Genomic DNA, 22,412 nt, shown 5'->3' with positions numbered 1-22,412 from the left:
TACAAGAGGCCCCCCGGCTCCACCAAGACTGCAATCAAACAAGGAAACAACAAATTACTTCATTTTAAAGGTAGCTTCCTTCTGTGGTCTCTGGTTGTCTTCCCAGCACTTGGAGCAAGAGAATTTAGTGTTTGTGTCAAGCTTGGGCTACATTTGATCCTGGGCTACATTCCAGACCCTCCGTGTCTCAGAAACATAGAAAACAACAGGAAGTACATGTGCCTAATGTTTCCTTAAAGAATAACACACCGACTTCTCTGTATTTCTTTGAGAGTAGTTTTACTTTAGTACCTAAAAAGATGTCTCATTTTCAGAACCCTCTCCAAGTCCCTACATTGCAGAGAATATGTTTTTATATTATCTCATAGGGAAACCTTGGCTGGGCATGAAATTGGTTACTTTGTTTCCTTTGTTCTACTTGGAACAAATTACCCTTAGGTCTTCTTTGTTGGTGTTGCTCTTGGATAATTAGGCCGACTTTTATTTTTTTTCCTTCCTTGTGTGTAGATTCTTATTTTTGCCCAATAATTATATGGCTACATATAAATTTTAGAATTCCATTGAAGCAATGTGGTTTTTTTTGTTTTTTGGTTTTTGTTTTTTTTGTTTTTTTTTTTTTTTTTTTTTTTTTTTGGTTGTGTTTTGCTTTTTGGTGTGTGTGTATAAAGTTATTCTGGCTGGGTGTAGTCATACACACTTTCAATCCTAACACTTGAAAGGCAGGGGCAGGCAGGTCTCTGTAAATCTGAGGCTAATCTGTTCTATATAGTGAACTTTAGCCAGCCATAGCTACATAGTAAGATCCTGTCTCAAAAAACAACAAACAGAAAAGTTACTTTGTCATATCTTTGGCTTTATGTATTGTTTTTTGCTTTATATGCCTTTTTGAAGACAACAATTAATGTGTCTTTAGTGCTGTCTTTCTTCCTTCTCCATGTGTTTTCTTCCCTATTGTTTTTATGTTACTAGCTCTATGCTGTTTTGTAGAGTTTCTCTATGTCCTGGTATTTCTCTTTAGTTACATTCTATTTCTGGGTGCTTCTTTGCATGGCTTTTATCTCTATGGTATTTTTCTCTTCCTTTTTTTTTTTTTTTTTTTTTTTTTTCCTGGGCTCTACCAGCTTGCTTCTCGGTTTCCTTCTGTTATTGTAGAATGTCTTCTTTGAACCTTTGTTTTCCTTCTTTGGGCTGTTTTTTTAAAGAAGGTCACATTTCCTACAGTTGCTTTAAGTCTTTGGAGAACTATTTATCTGAAGTCTTCCTGTGTTTCTTTGAGTAGCTGCTCCTGTGTAATAGGCTCCTAATTTGTTTACCCTTTTCTCTTATAAAATTTTCCTCAGTTGTATCCCAAGATGCAGTATTGGCTTATTTTCTTACCACTCTCTTATGTTGTAATAGGGAAAGCTGGCTAGAAGCAAAGGTCGCGCCTTCCACAAGCTGGGTACCTGTGCTCTCTCAGACCACATCCGACCTTGGTTTCTTCTGTGGCAGGGCTGTTTCACATTGATTGTTGTCAAGGACGAGGTTGGGTGGTGGCAAGTTCAGCAAGGCCCTCTGTAGAAATGAGGAAATGACCTCCCATTCTTCATCTGCTCCTCTGGTGGTCCTGGGAGACCAGCATATAAGCCATAAGACCTGGAGTTTTCTGCTTAGTCTGACCAGACTTTCCTTGGAAGCAAACTGTAGCTCTTTTCCTCCATGGATGCTTATCCCCACAACTGGGTTTTGCCCATCTGATGTCAGTATTGGTAAAGCCATTACATCTGTTCTTGGCTATGTGTGTCTTGGGGACATTTGATTGACAAGGGTTGGTTTATGGCACATTGCCTCATTTAATATTTACAGATGTGCTTCATGTTTATTACTGGGGTTGTGATAACCTCCTTGCTTCAGAGGTAGTAAAATCACAAATTTGTACTGATTTCTTGTCCAGTGCATATGGAAATGTGGTCCCTTTGTTTCTCAGTCACGTAGAGCCTTTTTTTTTTTTTTTTTTTTTTTTTTTTTTTTAAGACCTTTCTACTGTTAGTGCAGAGGGAAAGAAGACAGACTTCTTCTGTGTAAACTGGGTTATGATTTCCAGATGTAAAAAGACGCTCTTCCAGACACTGATATTTCAGGCTTCTTCCTCTGCCCCCAGACCCCAAGAACATAGAGCTTAGGTGCATGTACCAGGGGTATTGGAACAGTGCTCAGAGCCATTTCAAGATGGTGATGGTGGGGCAGAGAGCCTTCCAAGTCTATGCTGCTGGGCTCTGGACCATTAGCTATTGAGTGGCAACTTGTGATCTCATTTGAGCTTTTCTGGTGCTGTGACTGCATTGAAAAGACTTCCTCTGCCTACAGTCCCTGGTGTGTGTGTGTGTGTGTGTGTGTGTGTGTGTGTGTGTGTGTGTATGTATGTGCGCGCGCAGCCATGGAATCTTCTGTGTCAGTCATCCTGACTTCCTGTCGAAACTTCCAGATTCCTATCATGATACAGTGGAATCACTTCTTTAATCAGCAGCGTCATGAAGCCTTCAACCTTCTCTGGCTGTGTCCTCAAGCTTGGATCCTTTTAGGGTACTTCGTACCTGACAGAAATGTTTCAACAAGTCTTTGTTCACTGTTGTCTCTTTGTCTGTCCCCAAGGGTCCAAAAGACAATGGAACTCTGACATGTGATTTTACAGAGTGGCCATGCAGTTTGGACAGTTGACAGTGCGGGATTGTTGGCAGCCACACATCTTGATCCTGCTTTAGGCAACCTGTGCGGGTGGTGTGCACAGGTGTAGAATAGTGCAGGTCCCCTCCTCCCCCAAAGTCTGTTGGCCACTGAGCCATGCTGGGCAAAGAGGGCATAAGCAGCAGGCATTGCCTTATCTACCCTGTGAGTACAATGGACATAGCCCTCTAGTACATAAGGTCAATGAATCAGCTCAGCTTTATTTCAGAGAACAGAGAATATATAGGATTGGGGGACAGTAGCTGGGGAATCGCCTAATTTGCATTAAACAGCATGTGCCCATCATAAAGCTCATAGTAGGACTCTTAGTTATCATGTGCAGAAGCACAGTCCTATCCTAATAATGTTCCTAGCACAATGTCGGCAGCAGGGGGAATCTTCTGCAGGGATCTGCATCCAGGGTCACACTAGAGATAAGTCAGGCACTGGGCCTACAGACAATCCTCCAGATAAGGTCAGGTAGAGAGAACAGGGTGCCTTCCACCAGGGTGGGGTGGTGTGGAGGTGGGTGGAGAGTGTTCCATATTGCCAAGGTCAGAGAGAGCTGCCAGGCCGTGGCAAACTGCAACCTCCTACCAGAAGGGCCTCTCAGAAAAATAGTAATATTATTTGCAGCTTATTTCTTAAAACAGAGTTAGGAAGCAGCCCTTGGTGAATGTCTTGAGTTAACCTTGATTTCTTTTTCTTTTCAACTGCTCTTATGTTACTTACTTAGAAACTTAAAATGTTCCTTTAATTGTGTCTCTGATTTGTTTTCGATGATTCGGTAAAAATTACTGGACTGCACAAGGTGATACATGCCTTTCATTCGAACACTTGGGAGGCAGAAGCAGGCAGATCTCTGTGAGTTCAGGGCCAGCCTGATCTACAAGGCAAGTTCCAGGACAGAGAAACCCTGTTAAAAAAAAAAAAAAAAAAAAAAAAAAAAAAAAGTCATTGTCAACTGTGTGGTAGAACTTTTCAAAGTTTGAATAGGCTGGCTGCTCAGCACCAGAGAGGCTTGCCTAATTAAGGTGTGCGTTTAATTAAGATAACAATGCTTAGTCCATCATTAAAATTAGCACCGAGAAAGTTCTCCCTTGGTCCTTGGAGAGGACATTATATGCAAGCACAGTTGTGTGGGTTGCAAAGTGTCACTGGAATTTATGTGCATTACTCATCTAATTGCAGTAAATGTACCATGTCCAGCTAGGTTTTGAGTTAGAAGGCTGTTTGTTACTTACTGGGAATCACTTGAAGACTCACTACCCAGAGGCAGCTGTTCACAGGTCCTTCGCCTCTCCCCAGAGATGGCTGGGAGTCTGTGTTGTTGGCCCCTGTCTTTCATGGCTGCAGCAGTAAACATGACAGGTTGTTTGGAAGCCATCTGTTAAAATGGCCACCGCCTTGCATGCAGCAGTGAACTTGGGATCAGTTTTCTGTCTTTCTTCACAGTAACAGTCTCATTTGGTGTCACAACAGGTGGAAGTTGATGGGTCGAAACTAAATGTGACCAGTACGTGGAACCTGGCATCACCTTTATTGTCTGTCAACGTTGACGGCACGCAGAGGACTGTGCAGGTAAATGTTCACATGATTTACTTAGAAGGCTTCAAGTTCAAAATCCTCACGAATCCCTGTGCAGCTAATACTAATAAGGAGCAAAGCTGTGTTTTATTCGCTGTGTGTAGTTGTAAAAGTTTTCTTCTTATATTAGAGGACTTTGAGCTATATCTTAATTTCAGGGAATAGTTTCTTTTCTTTTCATTTTTCCAGAGAACCACATAAAACCATTGCATTATATTTAGCTGGAATAAATAATTCCACAGGCTTAAAAAAAAATACAAGAGGTCATCTTTTTTTTTTTTTTTCATTGTAGGTTTTTAATTATAAATCAGGCCTCGCATGGAGAAACTTCTTTTTATGCAGTTGAAATGTGCAGTCTTAGGTCAGCAGAAACAGGACCATGCAGATTGACTTTCCATAGCATATGCCTTGGGAAGTTAGTATTGTAATTTGGGGAGACTCCCCCACCCCCACACCCCGCCACGCGCAGCTTCTTTCTCTGAGCAGGTGCCTTGAAGCCAAGAGTGGATAGCATGTTTTTTTTGTAACCACTGACCTCCATTTAAAGTTGAAAACCATGGAAAGGGATAAACCACCATGGGCACCTCATACTGAGGCCAAAGGCTCCTGGAAAACCAAACACTAAACAAAACCAAAGGAATATGTGGCTATTACATATGAAAAAGAACTTTAAATCCCCCACAGCATCAAACGCTAGTTCTTTAACTCAGTTTTACATAGAAAACCAAAGAACCACAGCTGTTTTATGCCTCACCCACACCTGTCTCTTAATAGAGACTGGGTCAGAGGACTCAGATTCTGTAGTAGATATCTGATTCAGTAGTTTCTAAGATGAGCTCAATTGGTGTGTTACCTCTCTGGGTCTAAGAAGACTTGAACTCTCAATACTGACCCTGATGTTTTTAATGTAATGTTTTTCTTCTATATCCAACTCTTTGACTCATTTTATTTTCTAACTTTATAGGGTATGATCAAGATAAAACTCTTTGAGACCCTTGAAAGGTATCACTACACACACTACTTCAATCTATTTGTTGAGGCTTAGGAATGTGGTTCAGTAGCAGAGTGCGTGCATAGCAAGGACCACGCCCTGAATTTTACCCTCAGCACAGCATAAAACCAAGTGTGGTGGTAACACCCCTGTAACCCTGGCACTTAGATAGAAGAGGGAAGAACAGAGGCCAAGGTCCTCTTTAGCTATGTAGAGGTAGACACAGCCTGAGGTACATGCATGAGCTCCTAGGTAAACAAGAAAGCAGACAACCACAGAAATAAATGAGCAAACGAATAACACATGCATTTGTTACTGCATTGGAAATGGTGATTTTGTTGTACCTATGGTTGTACTCTCCCTTTGGAATGTGTTGCGGTTTGGGTCACGTGGTGTGACTGTTAAGTATTTAGGTACATAGTCAAGCTTTCCTGCCACAGTACTTCTTATCACCCTCCCTTGAGCCTCTGCTGACAGTTGGCTTGGTGGCTGTTTGACATGTAGAGTTTCAGTTAGGCATGCATCTGTAACAATCACCAGCACCATTTTCCCTGGGAAATCCATTTCCCCCGGGGTGATGCTCAGTGCAGTTTCATTTTTCATTCTGTAAGTTCTTTGCAAGCACCCGAATAAATAAAATAAATGAACCCATTTGAGGCATCCCCTGGACTTGTTGAAAGGAAATGTGGGACCAAGCTAATGGCCTCTAACTGGATGCAAACTCTCTCAGAAACATAAATAGTGTATAGGCGGCAAAAATGTCAGTTGCTAAAACCAAGGCGAGACATTTTCACCCCCTTACGAACAGGGATGCTTTTCCTGCACTTTTTATGGAATTGGGCTTCAGGGCTGACTTGACAAGCTACCACATGGTCCTTGTGGAATAGGCTCACGCTGCCATTTGAAGCTTGGTGCATAAAACGAATGTTTTGATCTTCATAATGCTACACAGTGGATAGTCTCCTTGCTTCTCTTTGTCTGTGAGATCCCTGAGGGTCAGAGAAAGTGAGTGACTTTCTTGAGGTCGTCTGACCCATCAAGATGTAGAGCAGGAAGTTAGACCCACATAGTCTTGCTGCAGGGCTTCCCAGGCAGGGCCCTGAACCAGCTGTGTGACCCCCCCCCCCCCTGTGCTCCCTTTCTTGCTGTTATCTGTGCCAGAGTTGTTCACGTCACATTTTCCTATCATTCATGCTTTAAATTAGTGATTGCTTTCAAACTCCAGTGTGCAGAAGGACCACGGGGAGGACTTGTTAAACTCGGGCTGTGGGTGCACCTGCAAACCTGACTGATTCACAGGTCTAGACTCCATCTGTATTTCTAGCAGGCTCTTTTTGTTTTGTTTTCGAGACAAGCTTTCTCTGTGGCTTGGGAGGCTGTCCTGAAACTAACTCTTGTAGACCAGGCTAGTCTCGAACTCACAGAGATCCACCTGCCTCTGCCTCTCAAGTGCTGGGATTAAAGGCATGCACCACCACAGCCTGGCTCTAGCAGGCTCCTAAGTGATGCTCAGGATGCTGATCTGGGAGCCACAGTTAGAAGAGCTGCTTCACACATATGACCATCAGTGGTAAGGTGGAAGGGGATGAGTAGTGAGGGAGGAGCGAAATCCAACACAGCTTTCTAACTGAGGAATCTGTTGCAGTGGGGTCCACAGGAATCTCCAGTGGGGAAGTGATGTCCCCATTTTCTTTAAAAAAACCAGCTGTATCTACTGTGTGTAACAAGCACACTCTTTCACTCCAAATGAACACAGAGACACTACATTAATTATGAAACTGTCGGTTAGTGGCTAGGGCTTCTTATCAGCTATCTCTGTCTTAGTTACTAACCCATTTCTATTACTCTAAGTATTTCTACATGGTCTCATCTTACTGGAGAAGGGTCCGGACCTCTTACTCCATCCTCTGGTACATGGCCACTGTTTCTGCCTACGTTTCCCAGAATCCTTATCTCCTACTCCCGCCTATCTTCCTGCCTCATCAGCCAACAGTGTTTTATTCATCAACCAATAGGAGAAACATACGTACAGAAGAAATCCCCATCAACTGTGTGCAGTCACTTGGCTAGGGAGTTTTATATGTGGTCACCATCCTTCAGTTGATCTAAGGGTGCTGCTCTTGCGTGACTTGGAAACTGCAGTCTTGTCAAAGTCCTGACACATGTGAGGCTGGATGGCTGGATGGACAGAGGACAGGTCGGTGGGTGGATATGCAATCTTCTTGGGATCCAGAATTTCACAAGTAAATCTTCCTCAGCTGTACTTTGACCCCGAGGTTTGGATTCTCTTCTCCCAAACCTCCCCCTAGCTAACCGTGTTCCCAAGACCGCCTTCTTGAGTGTTTTGTGTGTGTGGGGGGCTCTCTCTAGATCCTGACCTCCCACACTGGTAGAATCCACGCCGTAAGATAGCCAGGCAGGTAGAGCTCTGCAGATACAGACCACCATGGGACCAAAGGCAACAACGGCTCATAGGACCCACTCAAGGATGCTCCTTGCTCATGGAAGCAACCGTTCACTGCTGTTTGCTCTGGGCAGCACCTATGCTGTTTCAGGCCAGCGTGCCGGAAGTCTGCCTCCAGCTGTCCCTCTCCTCTTCCTCACAGGCTTGTGCACGCCATGGCCTCCCTCTCACTGCCTGGTGCTCATTACTCATTGCTCAGAGCCAGCTGCTCTGCCAGGCCTGAATTCTGCCATACCCACCGAGCTGCTGCTACAGCTCTTTCTTTTCTGACTGCAGTTCCCCATGCTTGCAAAGAACCCTAGTCACTGTTGGTAAACACCAGAGGAGAGGCGGTGCATGTCTACCTCACAGGGGTTACTTAAAGGACCAGAGACGTAGACATTGCAAACTGTTGACAGGATTGCAGCTTCTCCCTCACTGCCTTAATTATTTTCCCGTTTATCTGAAGTATCATTTTATGATTTGTTTGCTTTTTCACGCCACATATTTGCTAGTGTTTCCTCCTGGATTTAGGGTCTGAAGAAGTGGCACTTGAATGACCTGGGAAGCCCTGACACTCCTACGTGCTTTGTGACAAGATGCACAGTCACCTGTTTTACAATTCTGGCATAAAACAGTCCTTCGCAGTAGAAATGGAATGTGAACCTCACACAAAATTGCATTTTTTTTCCTTTCTTTTTTTTTTCATTTGTATATTTTTATGAGCCATACTTTTAAAGTAAAATGGTAAAATTAATTTTAATGTAGTCTATATAAATATTCTTATATATTCTAGAATACATGCAAAATATAATCTCAGTATAAATTGTTGTAACCCTAGGAACCACACAGATGTCTGGCATGTGTGCTAGGCACACCATCTCAAACCAGACTGTCAAAACAATGAAGTTATATTAAACAGAAATATGTATCATTGCTATAGTTTATTTTAAAGATTTACTTATTGTATTTTGCATGAGCATTTACCTTTCCTTGTGTGTGTATATGTGTGTGTGTGTGTGCGTGCACACGTGTGTGTGTGTGTGCGCGCGCGCGAGCGCGCATTAGTTGCATGCCTGTTAACAGAGGCCAGAGGAAGCCATACATCCCCCCAGGAACTGGAGTTACTGACTGTTTGAGCTGCGTGTAGGCACTGGGGACTGAACCTGGGTCTCTGCAAAAACAGCTAGTGTTCTTAGCCACCGAGCCCCTACAGTTTTACAATTACAATAAAATTGATTGATGTAAAATAAAATTGAAATTTTAATTCCTCAGTCATTTGAAGAAACCCCTCCCCCCATGTGACTAGACTGGCTGTTGGCTGAAGCATCTTGCCCGTTTACACCTTAATAAAGCAGAGTGTTTCCAGATAAAATCATGTAGAGTTTTTTCATTTCTCTTGCTTGTTTCAGTGTTCCCTCCATGTGCCAACCATGGCTTTGATATTTATCATTTCAAAACTGATTGGGTTAAGGGGCTCGTACGATGCTCGCATTGCAAGCCCAGGATCTGCGCTGTGTTCCTAGCACTCATGGAAAACACCAGCCATGGAGGAGCATGCATGTTTTCCTAGCTCTGGGGAATCAGTTGCTACCCAGTCAGCTTAACCCAAAGGACAAGTTCCAGGTCACTTAGAGGCCTTGTCTCACAGAACAAGGTAGAAGATGCCTAAGGAATGATATCTGAGGTTGATTTCTGGCCTCCACACGAACAATATGCACACATGAACATGTACATGCATACGCAGGAATGAACATGAACACACAAGTATACACCTATGAACATGTGCATACACAGGTATAACCATAAGAGCATGCAATGTTACCCCCCCCCCCACCTCCTGCATGCACACACAGACTAATTGGACTAACAGAAATAACGAAGAATGAATAAATGAGCTGAGTTGATTTTTAAAAAAAAAAAAAAAAAAAAAAGATGGATTTCCCATCTAGTTAAAACAGATTTTTTTTTTTTCAATTTCAATAAGCTTATCAAAAATGAGAGCTTTTCCTACAAGATGGAATGATTTCCTGCCCTCAGGACTCAACTGAAGGGGGAAGAAGATGTCAGGTATTCTAGGTCCTCTGTGTTGAATTCAGTTTCTGTCTCCTGCCTGTGTGTTGGAACCTCAGTAGATGAGAGCATGCTGAATTAACAGAACCTTTTATCGCCATCATCAGTATTATTGGTATGCCTGCATTCCCTTCCTGTGAAGTAATTCTTTTGTAACCTTTGAAAGAGGCTCTTCAATTTTTCTTTGACCGACTCAAAAAGTTCCCCATTTCTTACAGTGTAATTTGTCTGCTGGATTCACTGTGTTTCTTGTTAGCAGTTCCCAGACTAGATTTTCGTTTTGTGTAGTCACGTTGTCAGACATTCTCAGGCAGAGCCAGCTGACTGCTCCTGGACTGCTTCTTTGTGTGGTGCGATTTCTTCTACCCACCTGCTCACAGCAGGCTGTCTTCGGGCCTGAAGGGTAGCTAACCACTTTTGAAAGTATCTGAAGATCCCGCTAAGGTCTAACCGTTTCTGCATTGTGTGATGAGAGCTATTCACCATGTACTTTTGAAGACTGGTTTTTTTCCTTTCTCTTGTTCTCACTTGAATGTTTTCAAGGGAAAATAAATTTATTATAAGTGGTTTTAAACAGCAGATTGCAGCACTCATGCATCCGGTGTGGAATAAGGCACTGCCAGGTAACTAAGTGGAACTAATTTTCCACGTTAAAGCAAATAAACTTGGAACAGCGTCACACAAATCTCATGCCATTTACTGCAAAGCAACACATGAAATGGATTATTTGTGAACTAGTTGGAATATTAAATATATTGTATAACATGATAAAGTGCTTAGTAAGCCTAGGTAATGTAGACTGATAAGCAAGCACAGACTGTGAAGGAAGGCCAATCATGCTATGGCTGTGTGCACTGTCTGTGGTGTATTTACAAGTGTGTAACTGCACAGAAATTGGATGAACTCGTCAAACAAATACAACATCCTGGTTTTAACTGAAATTTTTTTTTTTTAAGTTTTCCAATTTAGAAAGATGGAAGTGTTCTCCTTGTCAATGTTTTAGATTAATATGCCCCTCACGAGGTCTGAAAACAAACTTTAGTTTCAATCCTAGTTCCTGTGCATTCATACTGAAGTTAACTTTTGTGTTCATCTGTGTGTGTGGGTGCGCATGTATGTGTGTGTGTGTGTGTGTGTGTGTGTGTGCGCACATGCATATGTGCCTGCATGTATGTACATACTGGGGATTGAACACTCTATCACTGAGCTACATTCCATGCCCCTAAAATAAATTTTTAATTGGAAAGTTAAATGATAGGGTTCACAGTTTTGCTTATATTTGCAAGCACATGCTCATGCTCAGAAAAAAGAAAAAAGAATTCTCTTCATAACATGTTTTCAGCCTTAAAATAAATGTTTTCCCTGTTTTTAAGATGTTTCTCTTCACCCCCACCCTTCTTAAGGAGTAATTAGCTGTTATTTTGTACTGTATGCATGTGATTATTCCAGAGTCCCCCAAATGTAATATGAACCCATATATTTAGTTGTGTCAGGTATATAAATATATAACAGAATAAGCAGGGGTTAGCGTCTCCTCCTAAAGAAGCAGGAAATGAAAGAGTAATTATTAACCATCTCCTTTTCACGTCCCTGAAAAGATCAATTACAGTTACACATCCGAGGAACGAGCTCCCCGGCGGAACAGAAATAACTGCTTTCACTACATTTCAAGGAAAAAAATTCAATCACAGTTTAACAGCTGGGACGTATGCATGGCTGTAATTTAAGGCATTAACTCTGAGGCAGGGCTACCTGTCTTTGGACAGCACCCGGAGCCGAGCGCGTCTTGGTCTTATCGATGGGTTTTATAACTCAGAGAGATGTTCATTAATTTAACAGGCACACATCTTTTCCTTTACTGTTTATTAGAAAATTACATTTTAGTTGCTGAGGAAGGAAGAGAATTTCAAAGGGTGTTAGGCACCAACTGTGTAGATGAGGGACAAGGAGTAGCTAGCTGCACCGGAGTTGGTTTAAGACAAAACCTGAGACAGACAAAAGCTGTCAACAAAGACAACCTCCTCCCCGTTACCTGTGACGTTTTTCTTCCTCGTACGGCATTTTGGGAATGTCCTTGCTTTCCTGAGCAGGTAGCTTTGCTAAATTAGCAGTTTTGTGAACAGAATCTAATTTTAGAGTTTTCATTCTGAAGAAGTGAAAAGAATAGATGGTGGAGTAGACTCGATACAAGGAAAGAAGGGAATTTTTACCCGTCTTTGAAACGCCGTTTTTAAGCTTGAAAACGAGGCAGTTGAAGTAGGCAGCCATGTTTTAGGAATGTCTTTTCTTCTTTGCTAGTCTCCCTGGTGTGGCCCGGACAGTTTACACACAAACTCGTCCCAAGGCAGAGTCATTAGACAACAGCTAGCATTTAAATAATAAACTATAGCAAGTGGTTTTCTTTGTGTGTGTGTTGGGGGGGGCAGGGTTTCTCTGTGTAACAGACCTGGCTGTCGGGAAACTCACTCTGTAGACCAGGCTGGCCTCGAACTTACCTGCCTCTGTCGCCCAAGTGTTGGGATTAAAGGTGCGCATTACCACAGCTGACTACAAGCTGGTTTTTAATACCTAAATGTATTTATGTTTAACTGACAGATCCTGATTGTCTGTGTCCCAGGGCACTTTGTGCTGTGATCAGCCAGGATGGTTCAGCTTAGCCAGCTTCTTGAACATTTGTCCTTTCTTTCAGAAAACATTCCACAAGAACATAGAAAGCTTGTTTTCACACTCACGGGCTGTCAAAAGATTAGAATAAAAAGCAAATTCTAGTTTCCCCAGTGGCAGTACAATGGAAAGCCCGTGTTGTAAATCCACCGCCTGCTGCAGTCAGACACCTCCATCTAACCCTGAGCGGAAACGATACTGGCAGTGTGGGATCATGATTGAAAGTGAGTCTCCACAAGTAGCTCAGACCAGTCCCTGAATGGCTTGCACGCAGTGATCTCTGCAGTTAAAGGTGCCAGTGTTGGCAACCCCTGCCTGGGAAAAGGTATCTCCAGAGATGAAACGCCCAAACGTCAGTAGAGATGAGATGCTCAAAACTCTTGTAAAGATGGATCTTATGCATGAAGGTTCCCATGTGATTTTTTTTTTAAATAAAGATCTCTTTGTGAATCAATTCAAGCTTTCCTTAAAAAACAGGCCCCCTCTCAGTGTGATAACATATCACCTACAGTCCAGGGCAGTCCCTGTGCCCAGGAGTAGTCAGCCAACACAAACTGGACTTGATGGCATGCTAAGAGAGACGGGCGGGGAGGCAGGAAGACAGTAGAGAGGTGGGAAAGGATCTGGGAAAGGACAAAATGCCTTGTATGGAATCTCAAAGAATTAATAAAATTATTACTTAAAAATCTGTTACTGACAGTGGTAAACCAGCATTATAAAAATTGTGCTTGGTTATTATATTTTGAATTTGTCCCCATCCCCGCCAAGAGTATTTGCTTAAAAATAAATGTTTTCTTTCTTATTCTCGAGGTAGTTATATAGTGTCCCCATTGTTGCCTATGGCATCATAAAGCCTAAAATATTAACTCCTTGGCCAGAGACAGACAGACGTTGCTGTATCCTGTTAGACAAAGACAAGTGAAACAATTTGGAGGATAATCTGGGCGTGGGGCACCAGAGATTGGCAGACGTACAACTTCATGTGAAGAAATCACAGAATTAAGGATGCGTGGCGAGTGTTGACTTTTGCTTACTTAGACGTAGGAGAGCTGTGGTGGATGAGGTCTATGGAAAGAAGCAGGCCAAGAATTATGTCCGGATGCTGCCGTGTTTGAGGGCTGCTTTAGATATGTAAGGGTTAGTACAAATAATTGACTATGTGTCCTGGATTGGAGTCGGAAACAGAAATTTGGAGGCCATTCACAGTAGCATGGGCCTGTCACATGAAACCCATGAATTGGAGTGAGTGTAGGACAAGGCAGAAAGATGCATGAATTCAAGGGAGGGCAGCCGACCTGCAGAGTTAGCTGCTGGGGGTGGGGGGGTGGGGAGACAGGATTGTCATGGGTTGAAAATCTTGAAACTCTAAAGAAATGCAAAGGGGAGACGCCCAAGCTGTTGTCTCTGCAGAGTTTCCTGGCTGTTTCGCCAAGGAGGTTGGGGTTCTCTGTGAGGTAGTAGAGGTGTTCTGTGTGTCATAGTGGCGTTTTTTGTAGTCACATGCAATCATCTGAAGACACTGAATTCTAGGCTATATGTGGAGCGCAGCATTTGTGCACAGGTCCTACGCATACAAGGTTAAATTTAAAAGTTATCACACGTGTATGTGTGTACATGTACCATGGTGTGTGTGGAGGTTAGGGACCACTTGTGGGAGTGAGCTCTCTGCTTTTGGGGCCCAGGGGTCAGACGCACATCATCAGATACGACGTCGAACCGTCTCATGGGCCGTTAAAGTTAAATTTAAAAGTAGGAGGTATGGAGGGACAGGGAGAAAAGCATGGATCTGGATGGAATCCCACAGGGCAAGAGTGTGGATAAATGTGAGGAGATGAAGATAGCAGACATGATCAAGGAAGTGAGAGAAAAACTTGGAACCTGAGGTGGCCTTGCGGCTGGCCAAGGAGGCCTTTGGGTGTGGGATTCAACTCCTCTTTAGGGTATTGATTAAAAAGATGCAGACAAAATGGATCTAAGGTGTGGGAAGACACAAAGTGTAGACGACCTCACCATGAGTCTTGTGGCAGTAGTGGTTATGCCTATTTGTTGATGATTTTGTTTTTTATTTGCTTTGGTTTGGCCTTTATTTTTGCCAGGTTATGAAAGACAAAAGCAAGCAACACAGCCCCGAATCATCCTTTGGGACAAGTTGTCCAAAAGTAAAAGTTTGGCTGCTGAACTTGGAAGCGCAGCCATGAGAAAGTTGGGGAAGGAGTAACAGAGGAGAGGTTGGGTGCAGATAGATAGCAAGCTGGCTCTCAGTGAGAGCCAGCCCGTGCCCTCCGTTGTCCTAGGTGAAGGATTTCCACAGCTGTGCTTAAATTTTTATTTCTTCTTTTTTAAAGTATTTGAGTTTTGTCTCCTTTTTAGGAGATAATGTCTTTCATTTTCGGATTATGATTTTCATCTGTTTGGCATTTTTCTTTTGTTGTGATATCATTTTTTGTGGGGTTATTTTTCTGTGCTTCTCTTTGATAAGTTTATATGGATCGTGGGCATAACCCTTTTCTGTTCATTTCACTTGAAATTAGGCTCTTTGTTGTCTTTTTGACATTTAGAAATGACATATTATTCCTGTGGCTTTCTGATACAGACTAGTAGGAAAGAAAATTTAAGCACAGCTGGGGAAATCCTTCACTAGGACAACAGAGGGCAAGGGCTGGCTCTCACTGCCTTAGCCACCCGAGAGCCAGCTTGCTATCTGCACCCAACCTCTCCACTTTCTCAGTTACTCCTTCCCCAACTTTCTGATGACTGTGTTTCTGTTCTAAGTTCGGCAGCCAAACCTTTACTTCTGGACGGCCTGTCCCAAAGGCTGACTCGGGGCTGTGCTGTTTGCTTTTGTCTTTAATAACCTCCATGTCTACACCATTGCCTTGTTTGTGGTTGGCATTAAAGGACATGACCCATGTTCCTGGTCCATGTAGAACTCTCCATCTAAGGAATGGCCATGTGTTCATCTGTTAGAGGTGCTGCATCCCATACAAAAGGAGCATGCACTTTTTAATGTCCTATATTTTACTTGCCTCCGCAAAATGAGGTCACCTTTCAGACTTAAAATGGAGGATGATTCTAGTGGTGTGGCAATTGTAGGTCTTCAACTGCAGACCATCAATCTTTCCAAAGCAGTGCCATACAAGAGGTTTATAGATAAGATCTGAGAATGTGACTCAAGTGGCAGAGAGACAGAGAGCTAGAGACAGAGAGACAGAGACAGGCAGTGAGGGAGAGGGAGAGAGACGCAGGGGGAGGGAGACAGGCAGACAGAGAGAGAGGGGACGGGGAGAGAGACAGACAGGCAGGCAGACAGAGACAGACAGAGAGGAAGAGAGAGGAGAGAGGGAGGAGAGAGAGAGAGAGAGGCAGATAGAGGGATGGGCAGGTAGGCAAACAGACAGAGGGATGGGCAGACAGACAGAGAGGGGCAGACAAAGAGAGAGGGGCAGAGAGGCGGGGGCGGGGCAGAGAGGCGGGGGTGGGGCAGAGAGGCGGGGGCGGGGCAGAGAGGCAGACAAACACACAAGAAGCTTGCCTGGATGCACAGGCCGTACCTTCCCTCCCTGAGGTCAGACATGACCTGGCTCTAAGACTTCCCAGTTTCCTGGTCCTGCCACTTTCATCTCTCAGCTGTCCTTAACTGTACCTACTTGTGGCCACAGTGAACTACTCACCCTTCCTCCAACTTTGCATGCTTGTTCCTAGTCCAAAATTTATATAAACTTTCCCGTCACTTCCTTTTCACTGAGAGCACAAACCAGGCATCACTCAGAGGAGGAAGCTAGCTGCTGAATAGGCAGTGCCAAACTTAACCAGATACCGAATACGGGTGAGGCCTTGAAAGCCGTTTAATATTCCACAGTGACCACAGAAAAGGAAGAGCGTGGGGGCCTGAGTTCATTCCCCACGCACTCACACAGAAGTCAGGCACAGTGGTTTGCCTCTCTCTGCCATGGGGCTGGAGGCTTACCTAACCAGTCTTACCCAAATCACCGAGCCTCAGGTTCAGGTTCAGGTTCAGGGAGAGACTTTGCCTCAAAATACAAAGTGAGGGGCATAACTGAGGGAGACACACGGAATTCCAACCGCTGGCCTCCACGCACGGCACAAGCACACATCATACGTGCACACACAGAAGCTGGCAGCATTGCACAGCACGAGAGAATACATTGTGAATGTACGAATGAACGAAATGAAATTGAAGAGGCATTAAGAAACAAGAAACGAAAAGGGGAGAGAGGGGCTCTAGATAAAGTTCTGATTGAATAATAAAGTAGGTAAATACAACTTAAAATTTAAAAGCTAGTACACCCCCCCCCCGCTAACTTTTTTTTTTAAGAAAGTTAGGAAAGATGTTTTAAAAAATAATAAACTGTCGTGGTGGCTTACTTCAGAGCCTTCTGATACTAGCGTGAAGCAGGTGGACAGTTGACACTCAATCTCGTGGACAGTTGACACTCAATCTCGTCTTTCTTTACATTTCGGTCATCACTGAGCCTGTGCCACTCAGGAGTTACTTGCCCATCAGGGCTGCGTGCATTTTACGGTCTTCTCTTTGCCTACCAGAGCCATTGCCGTCCACACAGCCTTGCAGCTGGGTTCTCTGACCGGCTTCATTCATGTCCAAGCCCAGTGCGTTAGAGAGACAGAGAAGCAAGTAAAGCACTCAGATCTCCACTTGGGGTTCTGATCTCCCGTCTCTGAACTCCCATCTCTAGGGGGAAAGACGCTGTATAAGAGCCTCCCCCCCCTCCCCCGCATCAGACCACAAGGTCCGGCAGGATGGCCTGGAAAGAGCCAGGGCGGGAGATGGGGCCCGGAATGGTTTAGTACACATGGTCTATGGCCTTCCTCCTGCCCTGTCATCTCTGTTATGACTCCTGTGTTCTTCTTTTCTCTCTTGTTACCCTGACTCAGAATCACACACAGCTGTCTTCTAATGTTATCTTCCCCCAGAAGCTCTACTTTCTAGAATTTCTTTCTGAATCTTATTCTGAACATACTATTTTGTTCCCTTCTGTTTGCATTAAAATATATTACACAGGGAGTATCCCCAATCACTCAAGCAAAGATTACAAATGCTCCAACGTGTTTTTTGTATATTGGAGTTTTGGATTAAGGATGCTTAACTGATAGAGATTGTAGACGTTCTATAATCTAAGAAAATCTGAGCCCTTTCTGGTTCCAAGCATTTCAGGTAAGGTCACTCAACTTGTATTCAAATTTTCATGTATTCAAAAAGTTTTAAAATAGCTCCTGCATGCACCAAAACTTGTGTGCAAGATTAACTATTGTTTTTATTGGCATTTCTTGGTTCTGTGAACTGCACTTTGATGTTTTTTTGTAGCCTTGCTTTCCCGCTTAAATAATATTTCTCCCCCCCCCCACTTAGTATAAATCCACAGAAATAAGTTGATGGGCCAAAATGATGATATGAATTTAATGTTGCCTACTGCATACCACACTGCCTTGAACATGCTATTAAGACCAATGTGGTGTTAAGCTGTTGGTCATATCTGCAGTGGGGGGGGGGAGAAACATATTTTGCTATAAACCTCTTTTCTCCTCATCTCTGTGACCTCCCATCGTGAAGGAGTCAGGACTCAGTATGACTCTAGAGGATCCTCCAGTTTCCATCACTGTAGCAATCTTGGAGATTTGTGTTAATGAAGCTCTGCTTCTGAAAGGGGACTGAATGTACAGTGGAATCACCAACATTCTGAGTGTAGTTGGCCGCCAACACTCTGAGTGTAGTTGGCCGCCAACACTCTGAGTGCACCGGAAGCCACCAATGCTCTATAGTGGTTAGTGTTGATTTTCTGGCTTGACTGGATTAAGAACTTTTTTTCCTGTCAGGGTTTCCAGAAGGAATTAGTTGAGGGGGACCACTGACCCTAAACGGGTAGCTCCAATCCATGGCTGGGGTCTGAGTCTCCTGCCATCACGGACAAGAGCTGCTGTGTCTCCACCACCGTGGTAAACTGAGCCCAAGCAAACACTTCCTTGCATCGCTTCCCACCAGCTATTTGCTTATAACAATGAGTAACTAAAACACCATTTACCTCCCAGAACCACTGCCACCCTTGAAAATTATCGGCGCTTACTGAGAACTTTCTCGTCTGCACTAGCAGCTTCTCTCTCACTAGCGCAGGGGACTTGAAAGAGCAGGTTAGGACTAAACACACAGCATTGCAGGTGAGGCTGCTGAGGAATATGTAACCGTCTTCCACGCACCATTTAGCGGCTCCTTTCCACGAATGTCTCTGTCTTTCAAAGCTCAAATGAGTAAGATAGTAATAGCAATGCTTTATTTGCTTTGAGTAATATGGTGATACATGTTTAGTGTGGGGCAACTTTTTTTTCTTTTTGTTTCTCTTTCAAAAGAATTTCACTGTTCTCATTGTTACTACCAATTATTGTGTGTTTCTGTGTGAGTAGAGGCACATGTGTAACATGCTGCCTGTGTGGAAGTGAAATTACAAGCCTTGAGAGTCGGTCCTGTCCCCCACAGTGGGTACCAGAGACCAAATCCGGGTGGTCAGGCACGTGTGGCGAGCACAGCTGTATTTTACCTGCTGAGCCACCTCGTTGGTCTTGTCATTGCTGTTTTAAAAAAAAAAAAAACAGCAGTTCAGTTCAGTAGCCACTAAAGTATTGCATACTGTATTTCGCCAGTTGGAGTTTTATTTCAAATGGTTTCACAGAGAGTCCTCTGTGTTGGCACCGTGGTCAATTTTTAGATTTTTAGACTCCCCAAACCAAACCCACACCGGTTATCACTACGGGGTTTCCTCCCAGCCCTTCTTCCTGTGGTAGTAACAGATTCGCCATCCCTGGGCTCACCTACCCAGACTTTCTGACCAAGGTGTTCTCTGTGCCTGGCCTTGGTGCTTTTGATGCTCTGTTCCCTTAAAGCCAAGTGCTCTAGGTGTGGAAGCACTGCCTGTCTTTTATCCACTCACTCAGTGCTTAATGGGGATTTGCGATTTTTGTTTGCCGATTATGAATGTTCAGTACATTCCGCCCCCTCCTCCCAGTGGATACAATTTCATTCTATACTATTTTTTTCTTTTAGTGTCTTTCTCGAGAAGCGGGTGGAAACATGAGCATTCAGTTCCTTGGCACAGTGGTAAGTAAGAAAAATACTGTGTACCCTCTTGCTCAGAGAGAACCGTGTTTGGTTTTTCTCCCATGTTTCTGCTCCCCTTCACTGTGGTGACATCTTGCTTGTACAAATAAAACCTGTCTAGGAGCCGGAGTGGAGCTTGTCACTAGCTACCTATAGAGGTCTGGGTGATTGTATAGAGATGGAATTCTTAATTGGTCTCCTAAGCTGTTCAGTAGACAAGAGAGCGAGTTCTTGTTTCTCCCTGCTAACCTGTTTCTACCCACTTCCTGTCTGTCTGTACAGGCAGGCTTTATTTGTAGAAGCAAGATATCACCACAGCATACTATAAATATGTTGCTTTTCTATTGATGCTTTAGAGTTTGTCCCTGTGTGTTCTCCTATGAATTATTACGTTGTATGCAGCACACCTGTTTACGTCTTTGAGGCCACTTGTTCGGAACGTACACAAGACATGGAAGTTGGTTCTGGTAGCTCCGCTCTGAGCGTTTGTGGAGGGTGTTAGCAAAGCCTGTGGCCTGGGAAATACCGTAGTGACTTTGTAGCAGTGAGATATGGACATTCATGTCCTAGTGCTCTGCCGTCTATGTATAGAGATGCATGTATGATGCATAGGTGTATGTATATATGTGGCGCGTTGTGTATAGGCAGGGCCCTGTTCAGTGTAGCACAAGCTTTTAACCTTAGGTTCACGGCTACCCTTTCCTTGTTCTACTTAGTACATTTAGAAACGGAATATTATTTTAATGTGTGGCTTGAGAAGTCCTATGAGACTCAATAGGATATGCTTATTGGTGTGAACTTCCAAATGTGCCTGTATGCATAGAAAAGAAAGCAAGCAAGATTTGTTTTAAGGACTTGGTCACACACTTGCAGAGACTTTGCAAATCCCAGATCATCAGAGGAAGATAAAAGACTGATATCCCATGGAAAAATCACAGTTCAAATTCATAGTTGGTTTTCTCACTGAACTCCGGGTTGGTCCCCATGAAATCCTTCAAGTAATTGGATAATGCCTTCCTAAGTTTGCAAGGTAACCTGCGTTACTCAGACTCAGCTGTTATAAAATATTACAGCCATGTGGGGAGACATCCAAGATAACTTGGCCAAGTATCTGGGTACGTGGGCTTTGCTAAGTTGCCGCATAAAGTTAACCATCATATAAGTATGTATTCATCCTCTAGGGAAGTGGTCCTCAACCTGTGGGTCACAGCCCCGTCCCTCCAAACCATTGGAGAACACAGATATCTACATTATGATTCATGACAATAGCAAAATTATAATTATGAAGTAGTAACATAAATGATTTTATGGTTGAGGGTCACTCCACAATTAAAGGGTCGCAGCTGTAGGAAGGTTAAGGACCACTGCTCTAGAGGGGTCTGAATTAGTACCAGTAGCTCTCTCCTTCTAGAATAGGGCAGTGTGCCTTCCATGGGGCAGCTCATTTGAATGACAGTCTGTCAGTGCGCGGTGACATGTCACATTCCTCCTTGTATGCACAGAGTTCTGTATGGATGTCCTCTGCTCCCAGCACTCAAGCTCGGATGGCCACTGCTGCTGCTTCAGCCTCTGCTGATGGGCAACTCTGCATAAGTCTTGGGCTTTATTTCTAGAGCAATCCCATTTCCTCATGCAGTGGCGTTCCCACGGTGGCTCACTATACTGTGTTTTCTGTGTGTGTCGCTAGCACTGAAGGATCAGTATGGGGGGCAGGGCTGATGATGGTGGACTGTAGTAAGCATAGATTGATCTAGAGTTCTTCCTTCCTTTTGTGAAGAAGATTGCAGGAGAAGCTACATCCAGCCACAGGCCATGGGTTCAGTCGCCTCTGTGAGTTGCTTTGTTACGTCACTAAGATGGAAAAAACAACTGATACCATTCATTGTTGGACTCTAGACTTTGTGGCAGCTTAAAAAAAAAAGCCTGTTTTCATTAGCTATTAGCTAATACAAGTATTACAAATTACATAAATATAACTACATAATTGCACAGGTACGTTTCAAATGTAATCAGATGTGGGGGCATATGCCTCAGACCCAGAACCCAGCAAGTGAAGACAGGGAAGGATGTTGAGGCCAGCCTGTCCCCCAAACTCATGCGGTAGGGATTGACTCAGCCTGCATTTCTGTTTGTTTCTGCATGTTAGAGAATGGGCCCTGGTGCCTTTTGCGTGCTGGGCAAGCATTCCACCACCAAGTCCTGCTGCGTGGAAGGGTTAGGTTCTGGTAGCTCTGACTCATAAGCTACAAAAGGATGTGACTGTAACTCTGGGGTCACTATCTCCCCAAACCCACATCCCTCAGGTGAGGCAAAGGAGGCAGCGTGATGCCAGCACCACATGGTGGGCAGGCTTCATGGAGGGACAGCGAGCTCAGGGAACCAGGAATACATACAGCAGGCAGTGTCACCCAGCCTCTAACTCCACCCCAATTCCCACACACCAAAGCCTCCAGAGCTGGGCGTGCTCATCCTCTCGGCACAGTAAGAAAATGCCAGGAGCTCATGGAGGTTTGCGTCCCTGCAGGGGTGCATGTCTGCGTCAGCCCAGGTCACCTCAGCCCACAGCCCACAAACCTGAAAGGCCACCTTCAGTTTATAGGCTCTCGTGCCCATTTACGTAAACCCACGCGAAAGGTAGGGACTGGAGAAGTGGGAGATCTGCCCTTCTGCCCCCTCTACAGCAGGAGCTCACGGTTTCCAGGGCAAGCGAAGGGCCTCTCCTTTGTGCCGTGCCGTTTGAACCACAGTGGGCAGTTACCCAAGTGATGGCTTCAGTACAGTGGAAATCGGCTTCTGGATGAACGGGGTGGTCTGTTCAGGGTACG

At 44.1% G+C, this 22,412-nt stretch overlaps 1 protein-coding gene across 2 annotated transcripts in view; it reads left to right on the top strand.

The window, feature by feature from the left end:
* Positions 1-22,412, top strand: part of Pcca (propionyl-CoA carboxylase subunit alpha) — a 281,942-nt gene that overhangs the window by 200,245 nt on the left and 59,285 nt on the right. For both annotated transcript variants that reach the window (XM_051195193.1, XM_051195192.1), the window contains 2 exons: positions 4,186-4,284; positions 19,534-19,587. In XM_051195193.1, the coding sequence (XP_051051150.1) occupies positions 4,186-4,284; positions 19,534-19,587 (153 nt within the window). The remainder of the gene's footprint in view (positions 1-4,185; positions 4,285-19,533; positions 19,588-22,412) is intronic.

Source organism: Phodopus roborovskii, unplaced genomic scaffold (assembly GCF_943737965.1).
Source record: "Phodopus roborovskii unplaced genomic scaffold, PHOROB, whole genome shotgun sequence".
Classification (NCBI taxonomy): Eukaryota; Metazoa; Chordata; class Mammalia; order Rodentia; family Cricetidae; genus Phodopus; species Phodopus roborovskii.
Note: the sequence above shows the minus strand (reverse complement) of the source record. Positions and strands in the feature narration are given on the sequence as shown.